This window comes from Oncorhynchus gorbuscha, linkage group LG26, assembly GCF_021184085.1.
Source record: "Oncorhynchus gorbuscha isolate QuinsamMale2020 ecotype Even-year linkage group LG26, OgorEven_v1.0, whole genome shotgun sequence".
Lineage (NCBI taxonomy): Eukaryota > Metazoa > Chordata > Actinopteri > Salmoniformes > Salmonidae > Oncorhynchus > Oncorhynchus gorbuscha.
This window is the reverse complement of record NC_060198.1, coordinates 41849234-41869058: the sequence shown is the minus strand read 5'-3', so window position 1 is coordinate 41869058 and position 19825 is coordinate 41849234. Positions and strand designations below refer to the sequence as shown.

General features: G+C 46.0%; 4 protein-coding genes and 1 pseudogene across 4 annotated transcripts in view; 3 read left to right on the top strand and 2 right to left on the bottom strand.

Annotated features, from left to right (window-relative positions):
* Positions 1-11191: 11191 nt before the first annotated feature.
* On the bottom strand, positions 11192-14409 carry LOC124016041 (homologous recombination OB-fold protein-like). The gene is made up of 8 exons (XM_046331561.1): positions 14274-14409; positions 14054-14140; positions 13785-13919; positions 13104-13212; positions 12357-12442; positions 12048-12176; positions 11771-11954; positions 11192-11672 (listed from the first exon to the last, which is right to left on the bottom strand). Exons 3-8 carry the CDS (start codon positions 13863-13865, stop codon positions 11620-11622), a joined length of 642 nt encoding a protein of 213 aa, XP_046187517.1. The 5' UTR covers positions 13866-13919; positions 14054-14140; positions 14274-14409; the 3' UTR covers positions 11192-11619.
* A 47-nt stretch (positions 14410-14456) lies between these two features.
* On the bottom strand, positions 14457-16030 carry LOC124015392 (mucin-5AC-like). The gene is made up of 3 exons (XM_046330554.1): positions 15837-16030; positions 15588-15638; positions 14457-15344 (listed from the first exon to the last, which is right to left on the bottom strand). Exons 1-3 carry the CDS (start codon positions 15837-15839, stop codon positions 14457-14459), a joined length of 942 nt encoding a protein of 313 aa, XP_046186510.1. The 5' UTR covers positions 15840-16030.
* Positions 16031-16048: 18 nt separating this feature from the next.
* LOC124015391 (ankyrin repeat and SOCS box protein 16-like) lies at positions 16049-16965 on the top strand. Its single transcript, XM_046330553.1, has 2 exons — positions 16049-16339; positions 16576-16965. The coding sequence occupies exon 2, from the start codon at positions 16612-16614 to the stop codon at positions 16963-16965; it is 354 nt and encodes a 117-aa protein (XP_046186509.1). The 5' UTR covers positions 16049-16339; positions 16576-16611.
* A 190-nt stretch (positions 16966-17155) lies between these two features.
* LOC124015390 lies at positions 17156-19068 on the top strand (annotated as a pseudogene).
* A 164-nt stretch (positions 19069-19232) lies between these two features.
* The window catches only part of LOC124015307 (transmembrane and ubiquitin-like domain-containing protein 1), a 4023-nt gene continuing 3430 nt past the window's right edge, over positions 19233-19825 (top strand). Inside the window, exon 1 of the mRNA XM_046330464.1 lies at positions 19233-19385. The gene's annotated coding sequence lies outside the window, so the exon portion shown is untranslated. The remainder of the gene's footprint in view (positions 19386-19825) is intronic.

The window sequence follows — 19825 nt, the reverse complement described above, 5'->3', positions numbered from 1 at the left end:
ATATCAAGAAGCTGTTTAAACAGCATGGTCATTACACAGGTGCACCTTGTCCTGGGGACAATAAAATCCCACTAAAAATGTGCAGCTTTGTCACATGTCTCAGGTTGAGAGAGCATGCAATTGACTTGCGGACTGCAGGAATGCCAACCAGAGCTGTTACAAGATAATTCAAAGTTCATTTCTCTACCATAAGCCGCCACCTATATCGCTTTAGAGAATTTAGCAGTACGTCACCTTCGGCCTCACAACCGCAGACCACATGTAACCATGCCAGCACAGGACCTCCACATCCGGCTTCTTGAGCTGCAGATTCATCTGAGACCATCCACCCGGACAGCTGATGAAACTGAGGAGTATTTCTGTCTGCAGTAAAACCCCTTTTGTGGGAAAAACTCATTATAATTGGCTGGGTCTGGTTCCCCAGTGGGTGGGCCTACACCCTCCCAGGCCCACCCATAGTTGCGCCACTGCCCAGTCATGTGAAATCCATAGATTAGGGCCTAACGAAATTATTTCAATTGACTGAATTCCTTATATGAACTGTAACTCAGTAAAATCGTTAATTGTTGCACTTATATTTTTGTTCAGTTTATACACTACCATTCAAAAGTTTGGGGTCACTTAGAAATGTCTTTGTTTTTTGTCCATTAAAATAACATGAAACTGTTGTGTAGATTAAAGAAGCAACAAAACTGGCCTTCTTTAGACTAGTCGAGTATCTGGAGCATCAGCATTTGTGGGTTAAATTACAAGCTCAAAATGGCCAGAAACAAAGAACTTTCTTCTGAAACTCGTCAGTCTATTCTTGTTCTGAGAAATTAAGGCTATTCAAATCAAATTGTATTAGTCACGTGCTGAACACAGGTGTAGACCTTACAGTGAAATGCTTACTTACGAGCCCCTAACCAACAATGCAGTTTTAAAAAATAGAGATAAGAATAAGTAATAAAAGTAACAAGTAATTAAGTACAGTAGTAAAATAACAATAGTGAGACTATATACAGGGGGTACCGGTACAGTGTCAATGTGCGGGGTCACCAGTTAGTTGAGATAATATGTACATGTAGGTAGAGCTTTTAATGTTAATATACATAGATGATGACAACAGAGAGTAGCAGTGGTGTAAAAGAGGGGTGGGGGGCAATGCAAATAGTCTGGGTAGCCATTTGATTAGATGTTCAGGAGTCTTATAGCTTGGGGGTAGAAGCTGTTTAGAAGCCTCTTGGGCCTAGACTTGGCGCTCCGGTACCGCTTGCCATGCGGTAGCAGAGAGAACAGTCTATGACTAAGGTGGCTGGAGTCTGACAATTTTTAGGGCATTCCTCTGACACCACCTGGTATAGAGGTCCTGGATGGCAGGAAGTTTGGCCCGAGTGGTGTACTGGGGCGTTCACACTACCCTCTGTAATGCCTTGCGGCCGGAGGCCGAGCAGTTTCATTTACCAGGAAGTGACGCAACCAGTCAGGATGCTCTCGACGGTGCAGCTGTAGAACATTTTGAGGAGTTGAGTACCCATGCCAAATATTTTCAGGAATAGGTTTTGTAATGCCCTCTTCACGACTGCCTTGGTGTGCTTGGACCATGTTAGTTTGTTGGTGATGTGAACACCAAGGAATGTGAAGCTCTCAACCTGCAGCCCCGTCGATGAGAATGGGGGCGTGCTCTGTCCTATTTTCCCTGTAGTGCACAATCATCTCCTTTGTCTTAATCACGTTGAGGGAGAGTTTGTTCGTCCCGGCACCACACAGCCAGGTCTCTGACCTCTCTATAGGTGGTCTCATCGTTGTCGGTGATCAGGCCTACCACTGTTGTATCATCGGCCAAAGCAATGATGGTGTTGGAGTCATGCCTGGCCATGCAGTCATGAGTCAACAGGGAGTACAGGAGGGGACTGAGCACGCACCCCTGAGGGGCACCTGGGTTGAGGATCAGCGTGGCGGATGTGTTGTTACCTACCCTTACCACCTGGAGGTGGCCCGTCAGGAAGTCCAGGATCCAGTTGCAGAGGGAGGTGTTCAGTCGCAGGGTCCTTAGCTTGTTGATGAGCGTTGAGAGCACTATGGTGTTGAACGCTGAGCTGTAGTCAATGAATAGCATTCTCACATGGATGCTGGAAAGGGCAGTGTGGAGTGCAATAGAGATTGCATCATCTGTGGATCTGTTGGGGCGGTATGCAAATTGGAGTGGGTCTAGGGTTCCTGGGATAATGGTGATGATGTGAGCCATATCAACTGTATGTGATGGAGATGTGTCATGTTGCATGAGGCAAATGATGGTCACAACAAACACTGACTGGTTGTCTAATCCACGGCCCTACCTTTAAAAAAAAAGGTATCTGTGACCAACAGATGCATATCTGTATTCCCAGTCATGTGAAATCCATAGATTAGAGCCTAATTAACTTACTTCAATTGACTGATTTCGGTATATGAACTGAAACTCAGTAAAATATTTGAAATGATTGAATGTTGCATTTATATTTTTGTTCAGTGTAAAAATTAAAGTCTGTGAGCACTTAAGATACAAGAAGTGACACAAATATCAGTAGTGGACTAGCCATCTGGAATTTCAGGCAAATGCCAGTGTGAATGCTTAACTGTGAAAATGATCATTCTCTTGCTAATACTGGGGGCCTCAAGGGAAAAAATGGTCCAGTGTGTTAACAATGCCAAGGTCAATTTCTGGTCCCAGTCCACCCCTGTATCAGTCAATCACATTTCTCTCAAATTAAATTTGCAGCAAATTAAATTTAGCTTTTCTGTACTTAGCAAATGCATCTTGAGTGGATTCATTTTTTCTCCATTTAGCCAACTACCAGGGATATTCTACAGGATGCAGCAGTAGTTTCCTTACCCAAAGTCATATACTAATGCAATTACATAAAACCAACCACTCAGACAGGATATTGTAGTCTTCCTACAGAATGCATTGTTAGATTTGCACTGCATAATGGAATTCATTTCATCCTCTTGCAGCTGTCTAACTCCTCACACTGGAATGCATTGACATCTACCTGAGGGTGTTCATAACCTGCCAATTAAGTGATGAAAATATATTAAAAAGTTACTATCACACTATAATTTCACTCCCAAGTATCAAATGAGGTTGCGTTAGCTAGAGCTAGTCGGCTGTACCGGCACTAAAACTTCTGTATTTTTCATCCTGTAGCTTGTTCTCCATCTTCTTTTTATTTAGTGAGCAATCATGAGTCACCCTGCAAATTACAGAAAGTTAACTTCCTTTTCCACCAGAGATAAAAGGCCTCCTCTACCCCAGGGTTCGAGTGAAAAGAAAACGACCACAGAGGAGAGTATTGTGTTGACATTTTATCAAATAATTAATGAAAGAGTCCCTGATACGCTTGTGGAGAATGAACAAGTTAGTTAATTACTCTTTCATAACATAATGGCTTATGAAAAATAATAAGCTCTTAGTAGAAGATAATTAGGGAGTATTAAACATGGGGAGTGTAAGGGAGTAGGAGAGTGGCACTGGTTCAGTACTACAGCAGGGTTGGGGTGATGAAGATAAAGGGTGGATGTTTCAGCCAATGATAGATATCTATCTATATATTCTATATTACATACACAGTGCCTTCGGAAAGTATTCAGACCCCTTGACTTTTTCCACATTTTGTTATGTTACAGCCTTATTCTAAAATGGTTTAAATTTGACCACATAATGACAAAGCAAAATCTGAAATATCACTTAGGGTCTTTGTCCTGTTGGAAGGTGAACCTGGGGCTGGGGCCTGAGGTCCTGAGCAGGTTTTCATTAAGGATCTCTCTTTACTCTGCATTCCCTCAAACCTGACTAGTCTCCCAGTCCCTGGTACTTAAAAACATCCCCACAGCATGATGCTGCCACCATCATGCTTCACTGTAAGGATGGTGCCAGTTTTCCTCCAGACGTGACGCTTGGCATTCAGGCCAAAGAGTTCAATCTTAGTTTCATCAGACCAGATAATCTTGTTTCTCATGGTCTGAGAGTCTTTAGGTGTCTTTTGGCAAACTCCAAGCGGGCTGTCATATGCCGTGTTCTCCCATCTCCACAGAGGAACTATGGACCTCTGTCAGAGTGACCATCGGGTTTTTGGTCACCTCCTTGTCTTGATGGTTCAAACTTCTTCCATTTAAGAATGATGGAAGTCACTGTGTTCTTGGGGAACAGCAGACGAACAACATTACAATGCTTTGCCTGTTTGATGGTTCGTCAGAGGGCATAGCAGGATTTCTTATAAGCTTCCAGGTTAGAGTCCCACTCCTTGAAAGCAGCAGCTCTAGCCTTTAGCTCAGTGCGGATGCTGCCTGTAATCCATGGCTTCCGGTTGGGGTATGTATTAGAGGTCGACCGATTATGATTTTTCAACGGCGATACCGATTATTGGAGGACCTTTATTTTAAAAAAACCGATGCCGATTAATCGGCCGATTAACAATATTACAACAATACTGAACGAACGCTTATTTTAACTTAATATAATACATCAATAAGATCAATTTAGCCTCAAGTAAATAATAAAACATGTTCAATTTGGTTTAAATAATGCAAAAACAAGGTGTTGGAGAAGAAAGTAAAAGTGCAATATGTGCTCTGTAAGAAAGCTAATGTTTCAGTTCCTTGCTCAGAACGAATATATGAAAGCTGGTGGTTCCTTTTAACATGAGTCTTCAATATTCCCAGGTAAGAAGTTTTAGGTTGTAGTTATTATATGAATATTTCACTCTATACCATTTGTATTTCATTAACCTTTGACTATTGGATGTTCTTATAGGCACTTTAGTATTGCCAGTGTAACAGTATAGCTTCCGTCCCTCTAGTTAGCTAAATAGCTAGCCATTTCACTTCGTTTATGTAGTGTCTTAACACTTAGTACTTATTTATGTAATAACAAAGACTCTGAATACAAGCAATTGAACTGGAGCTTCACATTTACTCAAACTAGTTAGTACCAGAATAACATAGAACAATACTGCGCATGACCAAGGGCGCTTCATCCTTAAAGGGGACATCAGTAATTAACAGAACATAAGTTTACACCAGCCTCATCTCGGGAGTTGATAGGCTTGAAGTCATAAACAGCGCAATGCTTGACGCACAATGAAAAGCTGCTGGCAAAACGCACGAAAGTGCTGTTTGAATGAATGTTTACACGCCTGCTTCTGCCTACCACCGCTCAGTCAGATACTTGTATGCTCAGATTATATGCAACGCAGGACACTCTAGATAATATCTAGTATCATCAACCATGTGTAGTTAAACTAGTGATTATGATTGATTGTTTTTTATAAGATAAGTTTAATGCCAGCTAGCAACTTACCTTGGCTTACTGCATTCGCATAACAGGCAGTCTCCTTGTGGAGTGCAACGAGAGAGGCAGGTCATTATTGCGTTGGACTAGTTAACTGTAAATTTGCAAGATTAGATCCCCCAAGCTGACAAGGTGAAAATCTGTCGTTCTGCCAATGAACAAGGCACTTAACCCACTGTTTCTAGGCATTGAAAATAAGAATTGTGTTCTTAACTGACTTGCCTTGTTAAATAAAGTTTTAAAAAAATATTATAATAATAAATGTAATCGGCGCCCAAAAATAGATTTCCGATTGTTATGAAAACTTTAAAAATCGGTTCTAATTAATCGGCCATTCGGATTAATCGGTTGACCTCTAGTATGTATGCATGCACGGTCACTGTGGGGCCAACGTTATCGATGCACTTATTGATGAAGCTAATGACTAATGTGGTGCACTCCTCAATGCCATCGGAGGAATCCCAGAACATATTCCAGTCTGTGCTAGAAAAACAGTTCTGTAGCTTAGCATCTGCTTCATCTGACCACTTTTTTATTGATCTAGCCACGGGTGCTTCCTGCTTTAATTTTTGGTTGTAAGCAGGAATCAGGAGGATAGAATTATGGTCAGATTTGCCAAATGGAGGGCGAGGGAGAGCTTTGTATGTGTCTGTATGTGTGGAGTAGAGCTGGTCCAGAATTCTTTTCTCCTCTGGTTGCACATTTAACATGCTGATAGAAATTTGGTAAAAGGGATTTAAGGTTCCCGTGGCGCGCCGCCTCTGGGTGAGCATTTTCCTGTTTGCTTATGGTGGAATACAGCTCATTCAATGCGGTCTTAGTGCCAGCCTCTGACTGTGGTCGTGTGGTCTACAGCTTATCATGAGATACTCAACCTCAGGCGAGCAATAGCTCGAAACTTCCTTAGATATTGTGCACCAGCTGTTATTTACAAAAATACATATTCCACCGCCCCTTGTCTACCCAGACGCTGCTGTTCTATCCTGCCGGTACAGCGTATAACCAGCCAGCTGCATGTTGACAGTGTCATCGTTCAGCCACGACTCCGAAGCATAAGATATAGTTTTTAATGTCCAGTTGGTGGTTTAATCTTCTGCGTAGGTCATTGATTTAATTCTCCAAAGATTGCCAGTTTGCTAGCAGAATGTAGGGAAGTGGGGGTTTATTCGATCGCCTACAAATTCTCAGAAGGCAATCCGCCCTTCGGCCCCTTTTTCTCCTCCACCTCTTCACGCAAATCACAGGGATCTGGGCCTGTTCCCGAGGAAGCAGTATATCCTTTGCGTCAGGTTCCTCAGACTGGTGAACGAAAAAAAGGATTCTGCTAGTCCGTGGTGAGTAATCGCAGCCTTGATGTCTAGAAGTTATTTTCGGTTATAAGAGACGTTAGTGGCGACATTATGTACAAAATAAGTCGAAAAATAGGTTAAACAACGCAAATAAATGAACAAAAAAAACTCTGCCTTCCTCACATTTTCCATGCGAGAAATTGCCAAGAAACTGAAGATCTCGTACAATGCTGTGTACTACTCCCTTCACAGAACAGCACAAACTGGCTCTAAACAGAATAGAAAGAGGAGTGGGAGTGCATTAGTGTCTAGTTTGAGAAACAGATGCCTCACAAGTCCTCAACTGGCTACTTCATTAAACAGTACCCGCAAAAAACCAGTCTCAACGTCAACAGTAAAGAGGCGACTCCAGAACGTTGGCCTTCAAGTCAGAGTTGCAAAGCAAAAGCCATATCGCAGACTGGCCAATAAAAATAAAAGATTAAGATGGGCAAAAGAACACAGACACTGGACAGAGGAAGATTGTCCATAACACTTTTTTCTAGACAAATCTAAGTTTGAGGTGTTCGGATCAAAGAAGAAAATTTGTGACAAGCAGAAAAAATGTAAAGATGCTGAAGGAGTGCTTGACGCCATCTGTCAAGTATGGTGGAGGCAATGTGATGGTCTGGGGGTGCTTTGGTGGTGGTAAAGTGGGATATTTGTACAGAGTAACAGGGATCTTGAAGAAGGAAGGCTATCACTCCATTTTCCAACACCATGCCAACAGGACAATGACACAAAGCACAGCTCCAAACTATTTAGGGAAGAAGCAGTCAGTTGACATTCTGTCTATATTGGAGCGGCCAACACAGTCACCGGATCTCAGCCCTATGGTGCTGTTGTGGAAGCAGCTTGACCGTATGGTACGTAAGAAGTGCCCATCAAGCTAATCCAACTTGTGGGAGGTGCTTCAGGAAGCATGGGGTGAAATCTCTTCAGATTACCTCAACAAATTGACAACAAGAATGCCAAAGGTCTACAAGGCTGTAATTGCTGCAAATGGAGGATTCTTTGACAAAAGCAAAGTTGGAAGGACACAATTATTATAAAAATAAAAATAAAAAAAACATTATTTATAACCTTGTCAATGTCTTAATTATATACACACACCTGGTTTCAGCATGGGAATACAAAGTACAGCACTGGACCTGAACCGGCTAGACCCACCTTGTTACACCTATATTTAATTGGAACACGTGCAAACAACAGTAGGGTTTACCCTCCAACAGCTTAGATCTTACCAGCTGAGACTTTAATAAGTCTTACCATACACACCGACACTGCCTGTAAGGAAAAACACAGTAGTGGGGGGGTGAGCCACTGCCCCCTACTGGTAGTACATGTTCAGGTAAAGAAAATTGGATATATGGCCAAAAGTTCCACAGGTAAAAGACCATTGTTGTGTTCGAGAGTATCAAAACAGTGATGTATCATGGGAAAATGTTGGCTGACTGGCTGACTAACATTGAGTAGTTAATTAGGATGCAAGGTGATTTGAATTGTAGGTCAGTCTGTCTACAATTGAAGTTTGGAGGGGTGCGTGGGGTAGTACAGAAAGTAAGGCTGATCTGGATGTATAGTGATGCCTCTGAGGAGAGAGGTTGGTGGTGGTGAAAGTTTTGGCGTGGGCCTCCCATCCTGTTGGTTTAGCCCAGATAAGAACCCATTTGTCAGGCTGTGACTGTCCCAGCCGCCCAGGGCTCCACCAGACAGAGCTGGATGAATATATTTGACCCAGCTGGAAAGAAGGATTTAACTCCACAGAGACTAAAAGCCCAGAAAATCCCTCCCCAAGTCTCTACACAATTGTAATGCATGGTAAACAGGCTGGACCGGAACATAGCCAGAGGAAGGGGATCGGCGAGCCAGAGGAAGGGGATCGGCGAGCCAGAGGAAGGGGATCGGCGAGCCAGAGGAAGGGGATCGGCGAGCCAGAGGAAGGGGATCGGAGAGACAGAGGAAGGGGATCGGCGAGCCAGAGGAAGGGGATCGGCGAGCCAGAGGAAGGGGATCGGAGAGACAGAGGAAAGGAGAGACAGAGGAAGGGGATCGGAGAGACAGAGGTAAGGAGAGACAGAGAAAGGGGATCGGAGAGACAGAGGAAGGGGATCGGAGAGACAGAGAAAGGGGATCGGAGAGACAGAGAAAGGGGATCGGAGAGACAGAGGAAGGGGATCGGAGAGACAGAGGAAGGGGATCGGAGAGACAGAGGAAGGGGATCGGCGAGCCAGAGGAAGGGGATCGGCGAGCCAGAGGAAGGGGATCGGCGAGCCAGAGGAAGGGGATCGGCGAGCCAGAGGAAGGGGATCGGCGAGCCAGAGGAAGGGGATCGGCGAGCCAGAGGAAGGGGATCGGCGAGCCAGAGGAAGGGGATCGGAGAGACAGAGGAAAGGAGAGACAGAGGAAAGGAGAGACAGAGGAAAGGAGAGACAGAGGAAAGGAGAGACAGAGGAAGGGGATCGGAGAGACAGAGGAAGGGGATCGGAGAGACAGAGGAAGGGGATCGGAGAGACAGAGGAAGGGGATCGGAGAGACAGAGGAAGGGGATCGGAGAGACAGAGGAAGGGGATCGGAGAGACAGAGGATCGGAGAGACAGAGGATCGGAGAGACAGAGGATCGGAGAGACAGAGGAAAGGAGAGACAGAGGAAGGGGATCGGAGAGACAGAGGAAGGGGATCGGAGAGACAGAGGAAGGGGATCGGAGAGACAGAGGAAGGGGATCGGAGAGACAGAGGAAGGGGATCGGCGAGCCAGAGGAAGGGGATCGGAGAGACAGAGGATCGGAGAGACAGAGGAAAGGAGAGACAGAGGAAGGGGATCGGAGAGACAGAGGAAGGGGATCGGAGAGACAGAGGAAGGGGATCGGAGAGACAGAGGAAGGGGATCGGAGAGACAGAGGAAGGGGATCGGCGAGCCAGAGGAAGGGGATCGGCGAGCCAGAGGAAGGGGATCGGCGAGCCAGAGGAAGGGGATCGGCGAGCCAGAGGAAGGGGATCGGCGAGCCAGAGGAAGGGGATCGGCGAGCCAGAGGAAGGGGATCGGAGAGACAGAGGAAAGGAGAGACAGAGGAAAGGAGAGACAGAGGAAGGGGATCGGAGAGACAGAGGAAGGGGATCGGAGAGACAGAGAAAGGGGATCGGAGAGACAGAGGAAGGGGATCGGAGAGACAGAGGAAGGGGATCGGAGAGACAGAGGAAGGGGATCGGAGAGACAGAGGAAAGGGATCGGAGAGACAGAGGAAAGGAGAGACAGAGGAAGGGGATCGGAGAGACAGAGGAAGGGGATCGGAGAGACAGAGGAAGGGGATCGGAGAGACAGAGGAAGGGGATCGGAGAGACAGAGGAAGGGGATCGGAGAGACAGAGGAAGGGGATCGGAGAGACAGAGGAAGGGGATCGGAGAGACAGAGGAAGGGGATCGAGAGACAGAGGAAGGGGATCGGAGAGACAGAGGAAGGGGATCGGAGAGACAGAGGAAGGGGATCGGAGAGACAGAGGAAGGGGATCGGAGAGACAGAGGAAGGGGATCGGAGAGACAGAGGAAGGGGATCGGAGAGACCGAGGAAGGGGATCGGAGAGACCGAGGAAGGGGATCGGAGAGACAGAGGAAGGGGATCGGAGAGACAGAGGAAGGGGATCGGAGAGAGAGGAAATAGCAATAAGACAGACATGGAGAAAGAAGAGCATGGCAGAGAATGACAGGCAGAAGGTTCCAGGAGACAATGTTTAAAGTCATTCACTTCAGGCTGATACTTAAATTTACACCATGTTTCATCAGCGCCATCAATGTTTAAAATAGTGTTAGTTGACTGAAAGACAAGAAAACTGTTTAAAAACTTTAAATTGAGAAAAAGATTTGCAGTTCCAATTAATAGACAATGGTTATGAACAGCAGGATACTCTGCCTCTCCAATGAAACCTTGCAACACCGGTGCCTAATTACAGCACACCACCACCATGCAATTAAAGCACAAGTGTGGATCAATCAAGCCAGGGTTTAAATGGACATTTAATTGTACTGTTTGATTCTCCATATACTGTTCCTATTAGTAAGTGCATTCTCGTGCATTTTAATTCTCAATCACTCCAAAGACCGCAAATTAGAGACAAGAAAATCAGAGACCATTTCAGTTGTGTAGTGTATTATCGAACAGAAGTCTTCTTTAATATATACATGTTTTACAAGACATTATATGCACATACAGTACTTAGCTATGATTTAGAGGAGACTGCTTTGTGAAGTAAAAAAATATACAAAACATCAGCCAGCAGGTCTTCAAACAGGGGAATGACTGTGTCTATGGGATGTACCCGTAGCAGTATGGGATGTACCCGTAACAGTATGGGATGTACCCGTAGCAGTATGGGATGTACCCGTAGCAGTATGGGATGTACCCGTAGCAGCATGGGATGTACCCGTAGCAGCATGGGATGTACCCGTAGCAGCATGGGATGTACCCGTAGCAGCATGGGATGTACCCGTAGCAGCATGGGATGTACCCGTAGCAGCATGGGATGTACCCGTAGCAGCATGGGATGTACCCGTGGGATGTACCCGTAGCAGCATGGGATGTACCCGTAGCAGCATGGGATGTACCCGTAGCAGCATGGGATGTACCCGTAGCAGTATGGGATGTACCCGTAGCAGTATGGGATGTACCCGTAGCAGTATGGGTAGTGAAGCTTCATTCAAATTGGGGAGATGCGGGAGCGACAGTCCCAGTTCCCAACATCTCAGAGTTTTTCCCCCCACACGGCCGACATGCAATTTATAATGGTGCGATTAACGGTCACAGCACACCAAACACAAAATGACAGCACTTCAGGCGACAAGATTCTCTGGGGGAATCAGGTAGAAAGGCATCCAACATGCGGTCAGAATGAGCCAAACTCAAATTCACATGTAAGTGGCAGCTTAGTTGTCCTACATCTCCCCTGTATAAATGTACCTTGTCCATAAGGGGTAGGTGGGCAGGTGTCAGAGGCAGTAGGACTCAACAGGCAACTCCCCAAGAAGCTCATCAAGGTCATCTGCACAACACAGAGACAGACAAATTCAATCAAACACAGGGTGGAGCTGCTGATTGGTTTACCAAGAACATACACTCATATGCATATCCAAGTCCCACCTGCGTCCCAGGACAGGTCCAGTGGTGCAGCAGGCGGGCCCTGTGGAACACTAGAGGAGCCAGCACCAGAGTCTGCAGAGACCTGTGGGGCCCGAACATCCTCATCATCATAGAACAACTCCATCTGAGACACAGGGGCTCCTGGGACACTGGAGGACTGATCAGGTGATTCCAACATTGGCTCCTACATTCAACAGTAGAGTTAGACAAACATCAAACTCCCAACAGCCTAGGATAACAACAAGATATCCTCCAGGCCTTGGTAGTGGTCTCTCACCAGGGGGAGTGGGAGCAGCTGGCTCTGTGTGTGGGACGGGGTCGAGCCGTCAGGAGGGTAGATCCTCAGGAGGTTGTTGGGTGTCACGTTCAGGTAGTGGTTACGGTGGGACGGAGAGAACACACCCACCTTCATGAAGAGACAACTAATTATGGGTCTACCACTAACAGTGCAAAAATTCTCAACTTTACACACAATTTGTTTGTGATTTTATTGTGAGTGGCTCATCAATCATTTTGAAGAATCCAACAAATGATTTGCAATGAAACACAAGTAAATAGTGAGGTGTGTGGCCTGTGGAAGTCCTACCTGTTTGAGCAGCAGTACCGCCCCCGTCTTGAGCTCCCCTAGTCTGTCCTCTAGGAGGCGCCGGTGTACTGTGCCCTGCATCTCTCCTACAGTCAGACACACGTATTACTACTGTGTTCTACCGGTGCAGTCAGAGCAAAACAGCATACCTAGCCACTGTGCATCTGCATTGCTTGCTTTTTGGGGTTTTAGGCTGGGTTTCTGTATAGCACTCTGTGACAACTGCTGATGTAAAAATGGCTGTATAAAATACATGTGATTGATTCATTCCACATGGAGCACACTGGTCACATTATTCCTGCTAATGACAACAGTGTAGTAATCAGTGCATCCCCTCCAGTGGTAATCTGTTGACAGGTAGCACCATGGGCAACACTTCAGGAGGGAATGCACAGATCACTGAGACTTAATAGTCAGTGGTGATCAGCATGTGCTTAATACCCATTCATTTGATGCTGATCCATGATGATAGAATCACTAATAAGCACAACACTAAGGTTTAGTAAATACTTTAATAGATCTGCTCAGGAGTCATCATGCTGGCTCTCCTGAGGCCATGATGACCTGCTAGGTTTAAACAGTACTCAGAGAGAAATAGAGAGGAACTACAAGAAAATGAGAGAAAGAGACAGACAAATGGAAGAAAGAGGGCCCTAGGGACACTGAAACCGCCAGCCACAGACTCACTAAAATGGCTGTGTGACCAGTTCTACCTACAAGCACAAGCGTACCACCAGTAGGCCTTACCTGTGGGATCCCTGAACACAGCCTTGGCATCAGCGTGTGTGTGGAGGATGCTCTTTAGTACCACAGCCATGTTGGGGACCTTGTTCTTCACCAGCTGTTTCAGGGCCGCCTGACAGAGAGAGACAGACAGAGACCTTCGTATTAGAGCACTAGAAAACAAGTTCAAACAACTGCCAATCATTAACTTTAATTAATTAAACATCTCAATTACTCATGCAGAGTTGCCATTAGCAGTGGCACATTAAGACTGTGGAAAAACAACAGAATAACCATTAAGATGATTAATGTGTGATCATGTTTGGGATAATAACTACTAACACCCTAGGCACAGGCCTGTCATTTGTCCTGATTATACTGATAGAGTGCCACCACAGAGACAAGGGCCATTAACATAGAGAAAAACAGTCCATCCACTTCTATCAGGGAGGCTGCCCTGGGTGCAGAAAAACATGCTCATGAAGTCAAATTATGCAAACGGTGTTACGCAAGTGTTACATTTTTGCACCAGATGATATGGCATTTAAAGCTTCTAACATGAAATATGCTATGTTAAATGATGCATATTGTTGAAGGGTACATGGCCACGCACAGCCTGAACACTGTTAGCCTTTCAGTCACCTTTCATGCCATTTACACTACTATAGGCTGTGTAAATTGGATACCGCTAAATGTGCTGGTCACCTTGCGGAGTACCATGGCCACGCTGTAAGAGTGCAGAAAACAGGAGGAGTTCCTTTCGTCCAATCCCATCTCTGCTTTCATCGCTGCCCACGGACCTCCACTGAAATCCTCTTCCTCAGTCTGAGAGCTGGGAATCTGGACAAGTTGTTTTTACACACACATCACATGTTCATAAAGCAACATGATATAATAAAGAATGGACAAAAAGGTTAACAAATATCATGACACATTGTGTAAATGTATAACCTTACACATCAGTGTGATAGTACCTGACTGGGCAGTCGAGCCACGGCCCCATGTGCAGGTGTCTGAGGAATGGCCACCACGATGTCATCCAGGCTCTGCCCATGGAGCTGCTTTAAGGAGAGAGAATGGAACCCCGCAGTAGCTTAGTATCACAACCAAGAGCATTGCTGACTGCTGAGATTAGTTAGACTACAAATAAACAGATAGAGAGGCAGGTAGGGACAGAAGCAGAAAGAGACACACCTGTTGTGGTAGGATTCCTGCAGGCCCGGGGAAGCGGCGGGTATTGGGCCGGATGTGGTCAAAACCCGGTCTCTGTGGGGTCTTGTTGGAGTTGGACACCAGCTGAATCAAGTGGTTAGTGAAGACGGGCGTGTGGAGGAACGGGGGGTGAGACTGGGGGAAGGAATGGGTCCACCAAACCTACTAGAGGGGCTGGGGAGATGGGGTCAAAAGGCTGCGTCCCTGAGCCAGAGGTGTAGCCCAGGGCCTCTGTACCTGGGAAGGAAGTCCTCTGACTGGCCTGGGGGTCACAGGCCTGGGGAAGGGGCTGGAGGCCATGGTGAGGCCAGATAACACTGGGCTCTGGGGTGGAGCGAGGAGGAAGGTAGCACTAGGATCAGGGTGGGGAGAGGGGAAGGGACCAGGGAATGAGGACCTGTGGAGTATACTACTACTACTGGGAAGACCAGACGTTTGGTTAGAGGTACTGAATCCTCTCAGACCCACATTGGGCCCGGTTTGAGCACCACCACAGGCTGTGGGCCGTAGTCTTTTAGCTGGGGATACAGAGTCATCGCTGGGCTTGGTTAGATCTGCAGCTGGAGCAGTTTCTCGGACCTGAGCCCAAGTGCTCATCTGTGGGTCACTTTCATCTAGGTCTGCCAGGTCAACATCCCAATCATCAAAGTCATCCTGCGGCGAGGGGGCCTCTTGTTGTCCTGTTGTGTTTGACTTCATCCGTTGAGCTGGTGAGGAGCTCTGTTGGGTAACTGTACACAGTCCCCTACTCAGTGTAGGAAGGTGGAGAGGGGGAAGAGGGAATGAGTGCAATGGTTTAGATGTAGAGAGCTGTCTCAAACCCAAAGCAGGAGACTGCCCTACACTGTTCGGTGTTGAATTATCTGACCCTGGGCCATTCGACAGGCCCCTATGGGCAAATATGCCTTCTGTGGTTGGTTGATGTGAGTTATTCTGACCATAGGGGGCAGCAGGAGTTGATGTTGCAGTTGAACGGAGGAAACAGGACTGTGCTGCAGAGGACAGTGTGCTAGCAGACACTGATGGAGCAGACCAGTCCATCTCAAGTAGATCCTAACACACACACACACACACACACACACACACACACACACACACACACACACACACACACACACAAAAATTGTATAACTCATATTCAAAGAAAGTCAGGGGTGTTCAGACTAAATAGTTTCACAACAGTACTCTACATTGCTTGTGATGTCAATGTGAGAATTTATACAGAGGGCTATAATCTGTCATAACTATCATATCAGCAGGTGGTAATCACTGACTGTGTAAATCAGTTTGCAGCACCTCATCATCGAAGTCCTCCCCAACGTTAAATAATCCATTCCACTTGCAATTCTGTCGAAAAAGAAAGACATCTTCAAATATAGCATCAACTAAGAAAGTGCGAGATGTAAATTACATTTCGCCAACTAGATGGCTGGCTAACACTGTTAGCTACGTGCCAAGCTAGCTAGAAGCTTCTCTCATTTGTGAACTTGTGGCAGCTACCGACCTGGGAACCAGAGCTAGCAAACAAACATGACTGATTCTTACCATAGCAGCAATGCGATCTCGTGTCGAATGTCTTTTCTAACTGTCTATTTACATTGATACATAAGATCAATCGACAGTGTAGATGTCATTTAATTCAGCCATTTAGTACTTTGTAACTTTTCAAGCAACGCAAGATGTTGTAAATGCTAAATTTTGTGAGAATAGCACCGCCACGTTCAAGTAAAACGTAATTACGTAATCAATGTTTACGTTGCGTGACGTTCGCGAGATGGGTCGTCACTTGTCGCCACCTGCTGACTATCTCAGTTAATGCAGTTCCCCGAATATCAGATTGAGTTCCCCGTCTATTTATAACAGGCACTAAACTTGTATTGGGGCAACAATATATTGTGAAAGGACATTTGGACGTGTCTGTAAACACGTTATGAAGTAGTCGTAAGCAAATTACATTATCCACAACAGCAAATGTGCTATATTTTGTATAGTAACTTACTTGAGTTCACATGAAAAAATTCTGAATTGACAGTGGTTACAAGTTCAAGGTGAGTAGAATTCTATATTCACACAACATTGATAGGATGTAAATACAATCTTCAAAGACCAGAGACAAAATAAAGTGTTTTCTCTGTTGTCTCTGTCTGGATTGTCGTTTAGTATTGGCCATAACAGTAGGTTTTTAGTCAGTGTCTAAGTCAAATTTGCTGCACTGAGTCATGTTGTGTCCACTGTAAGCAACTAAAATTGGAACTGTTTCAAATGTGTTGCTTGAAGACCTCAGTGGATTGCTTGAGATTCTGCTCCAGCTTTGGGTGTCATGTCCAAGGACACATTTGCCTTCAGCTCAGCCGCCTTGCACTCTCTGAAAGTGGATCAGGAGCTCCAGGAGTGGAAGGATAAGCGGCAGGCATTGGCCCACAGGAGGGCCATGAGCCGGCCACCTGTGTCCCGGGCCTCCAGACCCCCTCCCAGACAGCAGCGGGGCCTCCAGGAGATCCGGGTCTATGAGGCCCGATGCAGAGATACCACAATCCACAACACATTCATGTGTGGGGACATGAAGGGAGTGCACGTTGTGTCAAAGGACCCCTGCATGGTCAACGCACTGATGGAAACAGTACATGAGGAGATGGTGTGGGCTCCAGGCAGGTGTCAAACGCAGAGAATATGAACTCACTTTTACTGCTTCACTGTTGTTTTTTTATTAGACCTATCTGTGCCTTTCTTATAGATCTTCCAATCATTCCCCAATCACTGCTCATCGACTCTCTTTATTCTATCCTCTAAACATACCTAAGCCTCTCTGGCTATGAGCATCTGCTAGGTAAATAATGTACATACTCTCTGTCCCTCTGGCAGGGATGTGGACCATGAGCTCCAAGATCAAGCAGACATCTGCATTACGTCTGGCAGCCAGCAAGGGACACTCAGGCTGTGTGGAGGAGCTGCTGTTTCGAGGGGCGGAGGTGGATGCTGACCCTGGTGGCAGCACAGCCCTGCATGATGCCTGTATAGATGGCCATGACAGCTGTGTCCAGCTGCTGCTAGCCCACGGAGCAGACCCTGACCTGCTGGCAGAAGACGGCAGTGCACCCCTTCACCTCTGCAGCACAGCCCAGACATTTCAGTGAGTGACAGCGCTCTTAGCAATACTGACACTATGCCTGGTGATCATTTCTATTATTTATAGGTAGAGGAATGTTTCAAAAGTTATATGGCAGGTGGGTCTGTTGATGTGGGTGCTAATGAAGGATAAGATCATAAGGTTGTGTCTCTACTCTCTTCAGGTGTGCTGAGCTGCTGGTGACGGGTGGGGCAGAGGTCAATGTGTTGACCAGTGAAACAAAGATACGCCCCTCCATGTGGTGGCTCGTCGGGATCTGGAGGAGCATGTGAAGCTCTTTCTGTCCCATGGAGCTGACGTGTCAGCCAGGAACCGTGAGGGGAGACCCCCTGAATGCAGCCTGTGGTGGGGCTGAGAGGCCTGCCGAGGCTGGGCGGTACCTCCGCGTGGTCCAGATGCTGCTGGGAGCTGGGGCTGACCCCTGCACTGCAGGCAGGAAACACCACACACCTCTACACAACGCCTGTAGTAACTGCAGCCCACGCATTGCAGAAATTTTACTACAACACGGAGCCAAAGCAGACGTGCAGAACTGTGCAGGATACACACCCATGGACTGTCTGTTACAGATGGGGTTAAGGGTGGGCCATATGGGGGGGCAGAGGGAGCTACGGAGAGTTATGTGGTCAAAGTGCAAGATCCATTTGGACATAAGGTTATTTAATTATATTCATCATTTTCATAGTCAGTGAGTGGTAGATAAGACAGACTTCTTCTCCTTCTCCTGTCTGCAGGTGGTGGAGGACTATCCAGACCAGCATCCGGAGGCTGTAGCACGCTCCCTCCTAAACCACGGGGCCAAGGCCGGTAAAAGCTTGGTAGGGCAATTGGAAAAGTCAGTTGGGCCAAGCTGGGTATACAAATGCCAGTTGGAGGTTGGATTTGGGCCCATTTAATTATATTTTATTGGGATGAAATATGTGAACCAGCAAAAGCTTGATTTTATTTAATTTGGGGGGCGCTATGAATGTGTTTTAAAGTTAATTCCCTGCAATTCTACGTAGACAATATATTTTGGAGGGCATGATAATAATAATAACCCACAGATTTCTTCCATATAGATGCTGAAGCTCTGCCTCATCTCCCCTGCCACCCTGGAGGTAATGCTGAACTGCTATGCTGTTGTCCCTTCCTGTGAGGAATGGATGCAGTCTATCCCTCTTGAGATACATGAGGTTTGTCCTTTCCTCCGTTTTCAACTCTCTCCTTCACTGCCTGAACCATCTAATGTCCTTCTTCCATTTCCCTCACCATCTCTCTGTCCCCAGACGCACCAGGTTTTCTTTGACTCTGTGAGGCAGATGACGAGCCAGCCTCGCTCCCTGCAGCACCTGTGCCGCTGTGCTCTGCGCCGCCACTTAGGAAAAGGTATCGACGCCGCTATCAGTAGATTGGACATCCCCAGCTCTCTGATGGAGTATCTACTACTTCGGAATGACGGGGAGATCCGGTGAATAAAGTGAAACACGTGGGACAGAAGCCAAGAGAGAGAATGATTGGCATTTACAATAACTAAAAGAATGGTTGCAATAATTTGTGTTTTCTGTATTAATTTATTAATAAATCAACTTTTTATTTTGCCTATGAAAATATGATACTATTTTTCGGAACTAATTTATGTTCTTGTATGAATTGCATTTGTATGGACGAACCACCCACTACAGGTACACTATTGCTTTCATCTGTACTCTATGTTCAGCACATGAAGGAGAGAGAATGCGAGGAGAGGAAGCCACTTTTTAGTATTTGTATTTATACCATTATTTGTGTCCTTGCTTGTGCCCGTTTGCGTGCCAGCTACACAAGAGTTGGACGTCCCAAGGATCCCTGAAAGCACTAACCGACCTACGTGCTGGTGGCGTAACGTCATCTGTGTTTATGTGGCCCTCTACTCCAGTTTTATTATCGGGGCTGTGGCTAAATTAGCATGGTAGCATGCCGTCAAACATGATTTGACTCCATAGCAGGTAAGCGCACCTCTTATATTCAAATGCGCATATAAATAGTGTGTGCATTTAATAAGAACATCTATAGAAAGCATTTTGGCAATGTAGTGAAAGTTAGCAAACGAAGGTCGTCCTTGTTGCTATGACTAGCTAGCTAGCTAACCTAATACCTAGCTAGTAAACTACCAATATGTATTTTAACGTTAGTGTAAACATTGAAAACCCTTTTTCTTCTGTATCTAGCTAGTTCTCCAACGAATGCACAATGTAGTAGTAAACACATTAGTGACGTGTTTTAACTGGGTTGTCATTAGATGGTTTGCTAGCTAACTTTTGTGACAATATTGCCAGGCCATCACTTACGAAACTATAGACGGTTGCTTTGAAGTAGCACTTAATCTCTGTCCCTTACAGTTGTAATACAGTCTCTGTCCCTGAATTGTAATACAGGTCTCTGTCCC

Bases quoted from the DNA above. Each gene is read 5' to 3' on its own strand.
- LOC124016041 (XM_046331561.1), bottom strand. From the start codon at position 13,865: ATGAAAGCAGAGATGGGATTGGACGAAAGGAACTCCTCCTGTTTTCTG. The intron at 13,213-13,784 runs GTGACCAGCACA...TCTCTCTGTCAG, and splicing joins TGGCCATGGTACTCCGCAAG to GCGGCCCTGAAACAGCTGGT. The intron at 12,177-12,356 runs GTAGGACTTCCA...CTCTTCATGAAG, and splicing joins CGGTACTGCTGCTCAAACAG to GTGGGTGTGTTCTCTCCGTC.
- LOC124015392 (XM_046330554.1), bottom strand. The intron at 15,345-15,587 runs GTGCTGCAAACT...TGTGTGTGTTAG, and splicing joins GGGAGGACTTCGATGATGAG to GATCTACTTGAGATGGACTG.
- LOC124015391 (XM_046330553.1), top strand. From the start codon at position 16,612: ATGTCCAAGGACACATTTGCCTTCAGCTCAGCCGCCTTGCACTCTCTG.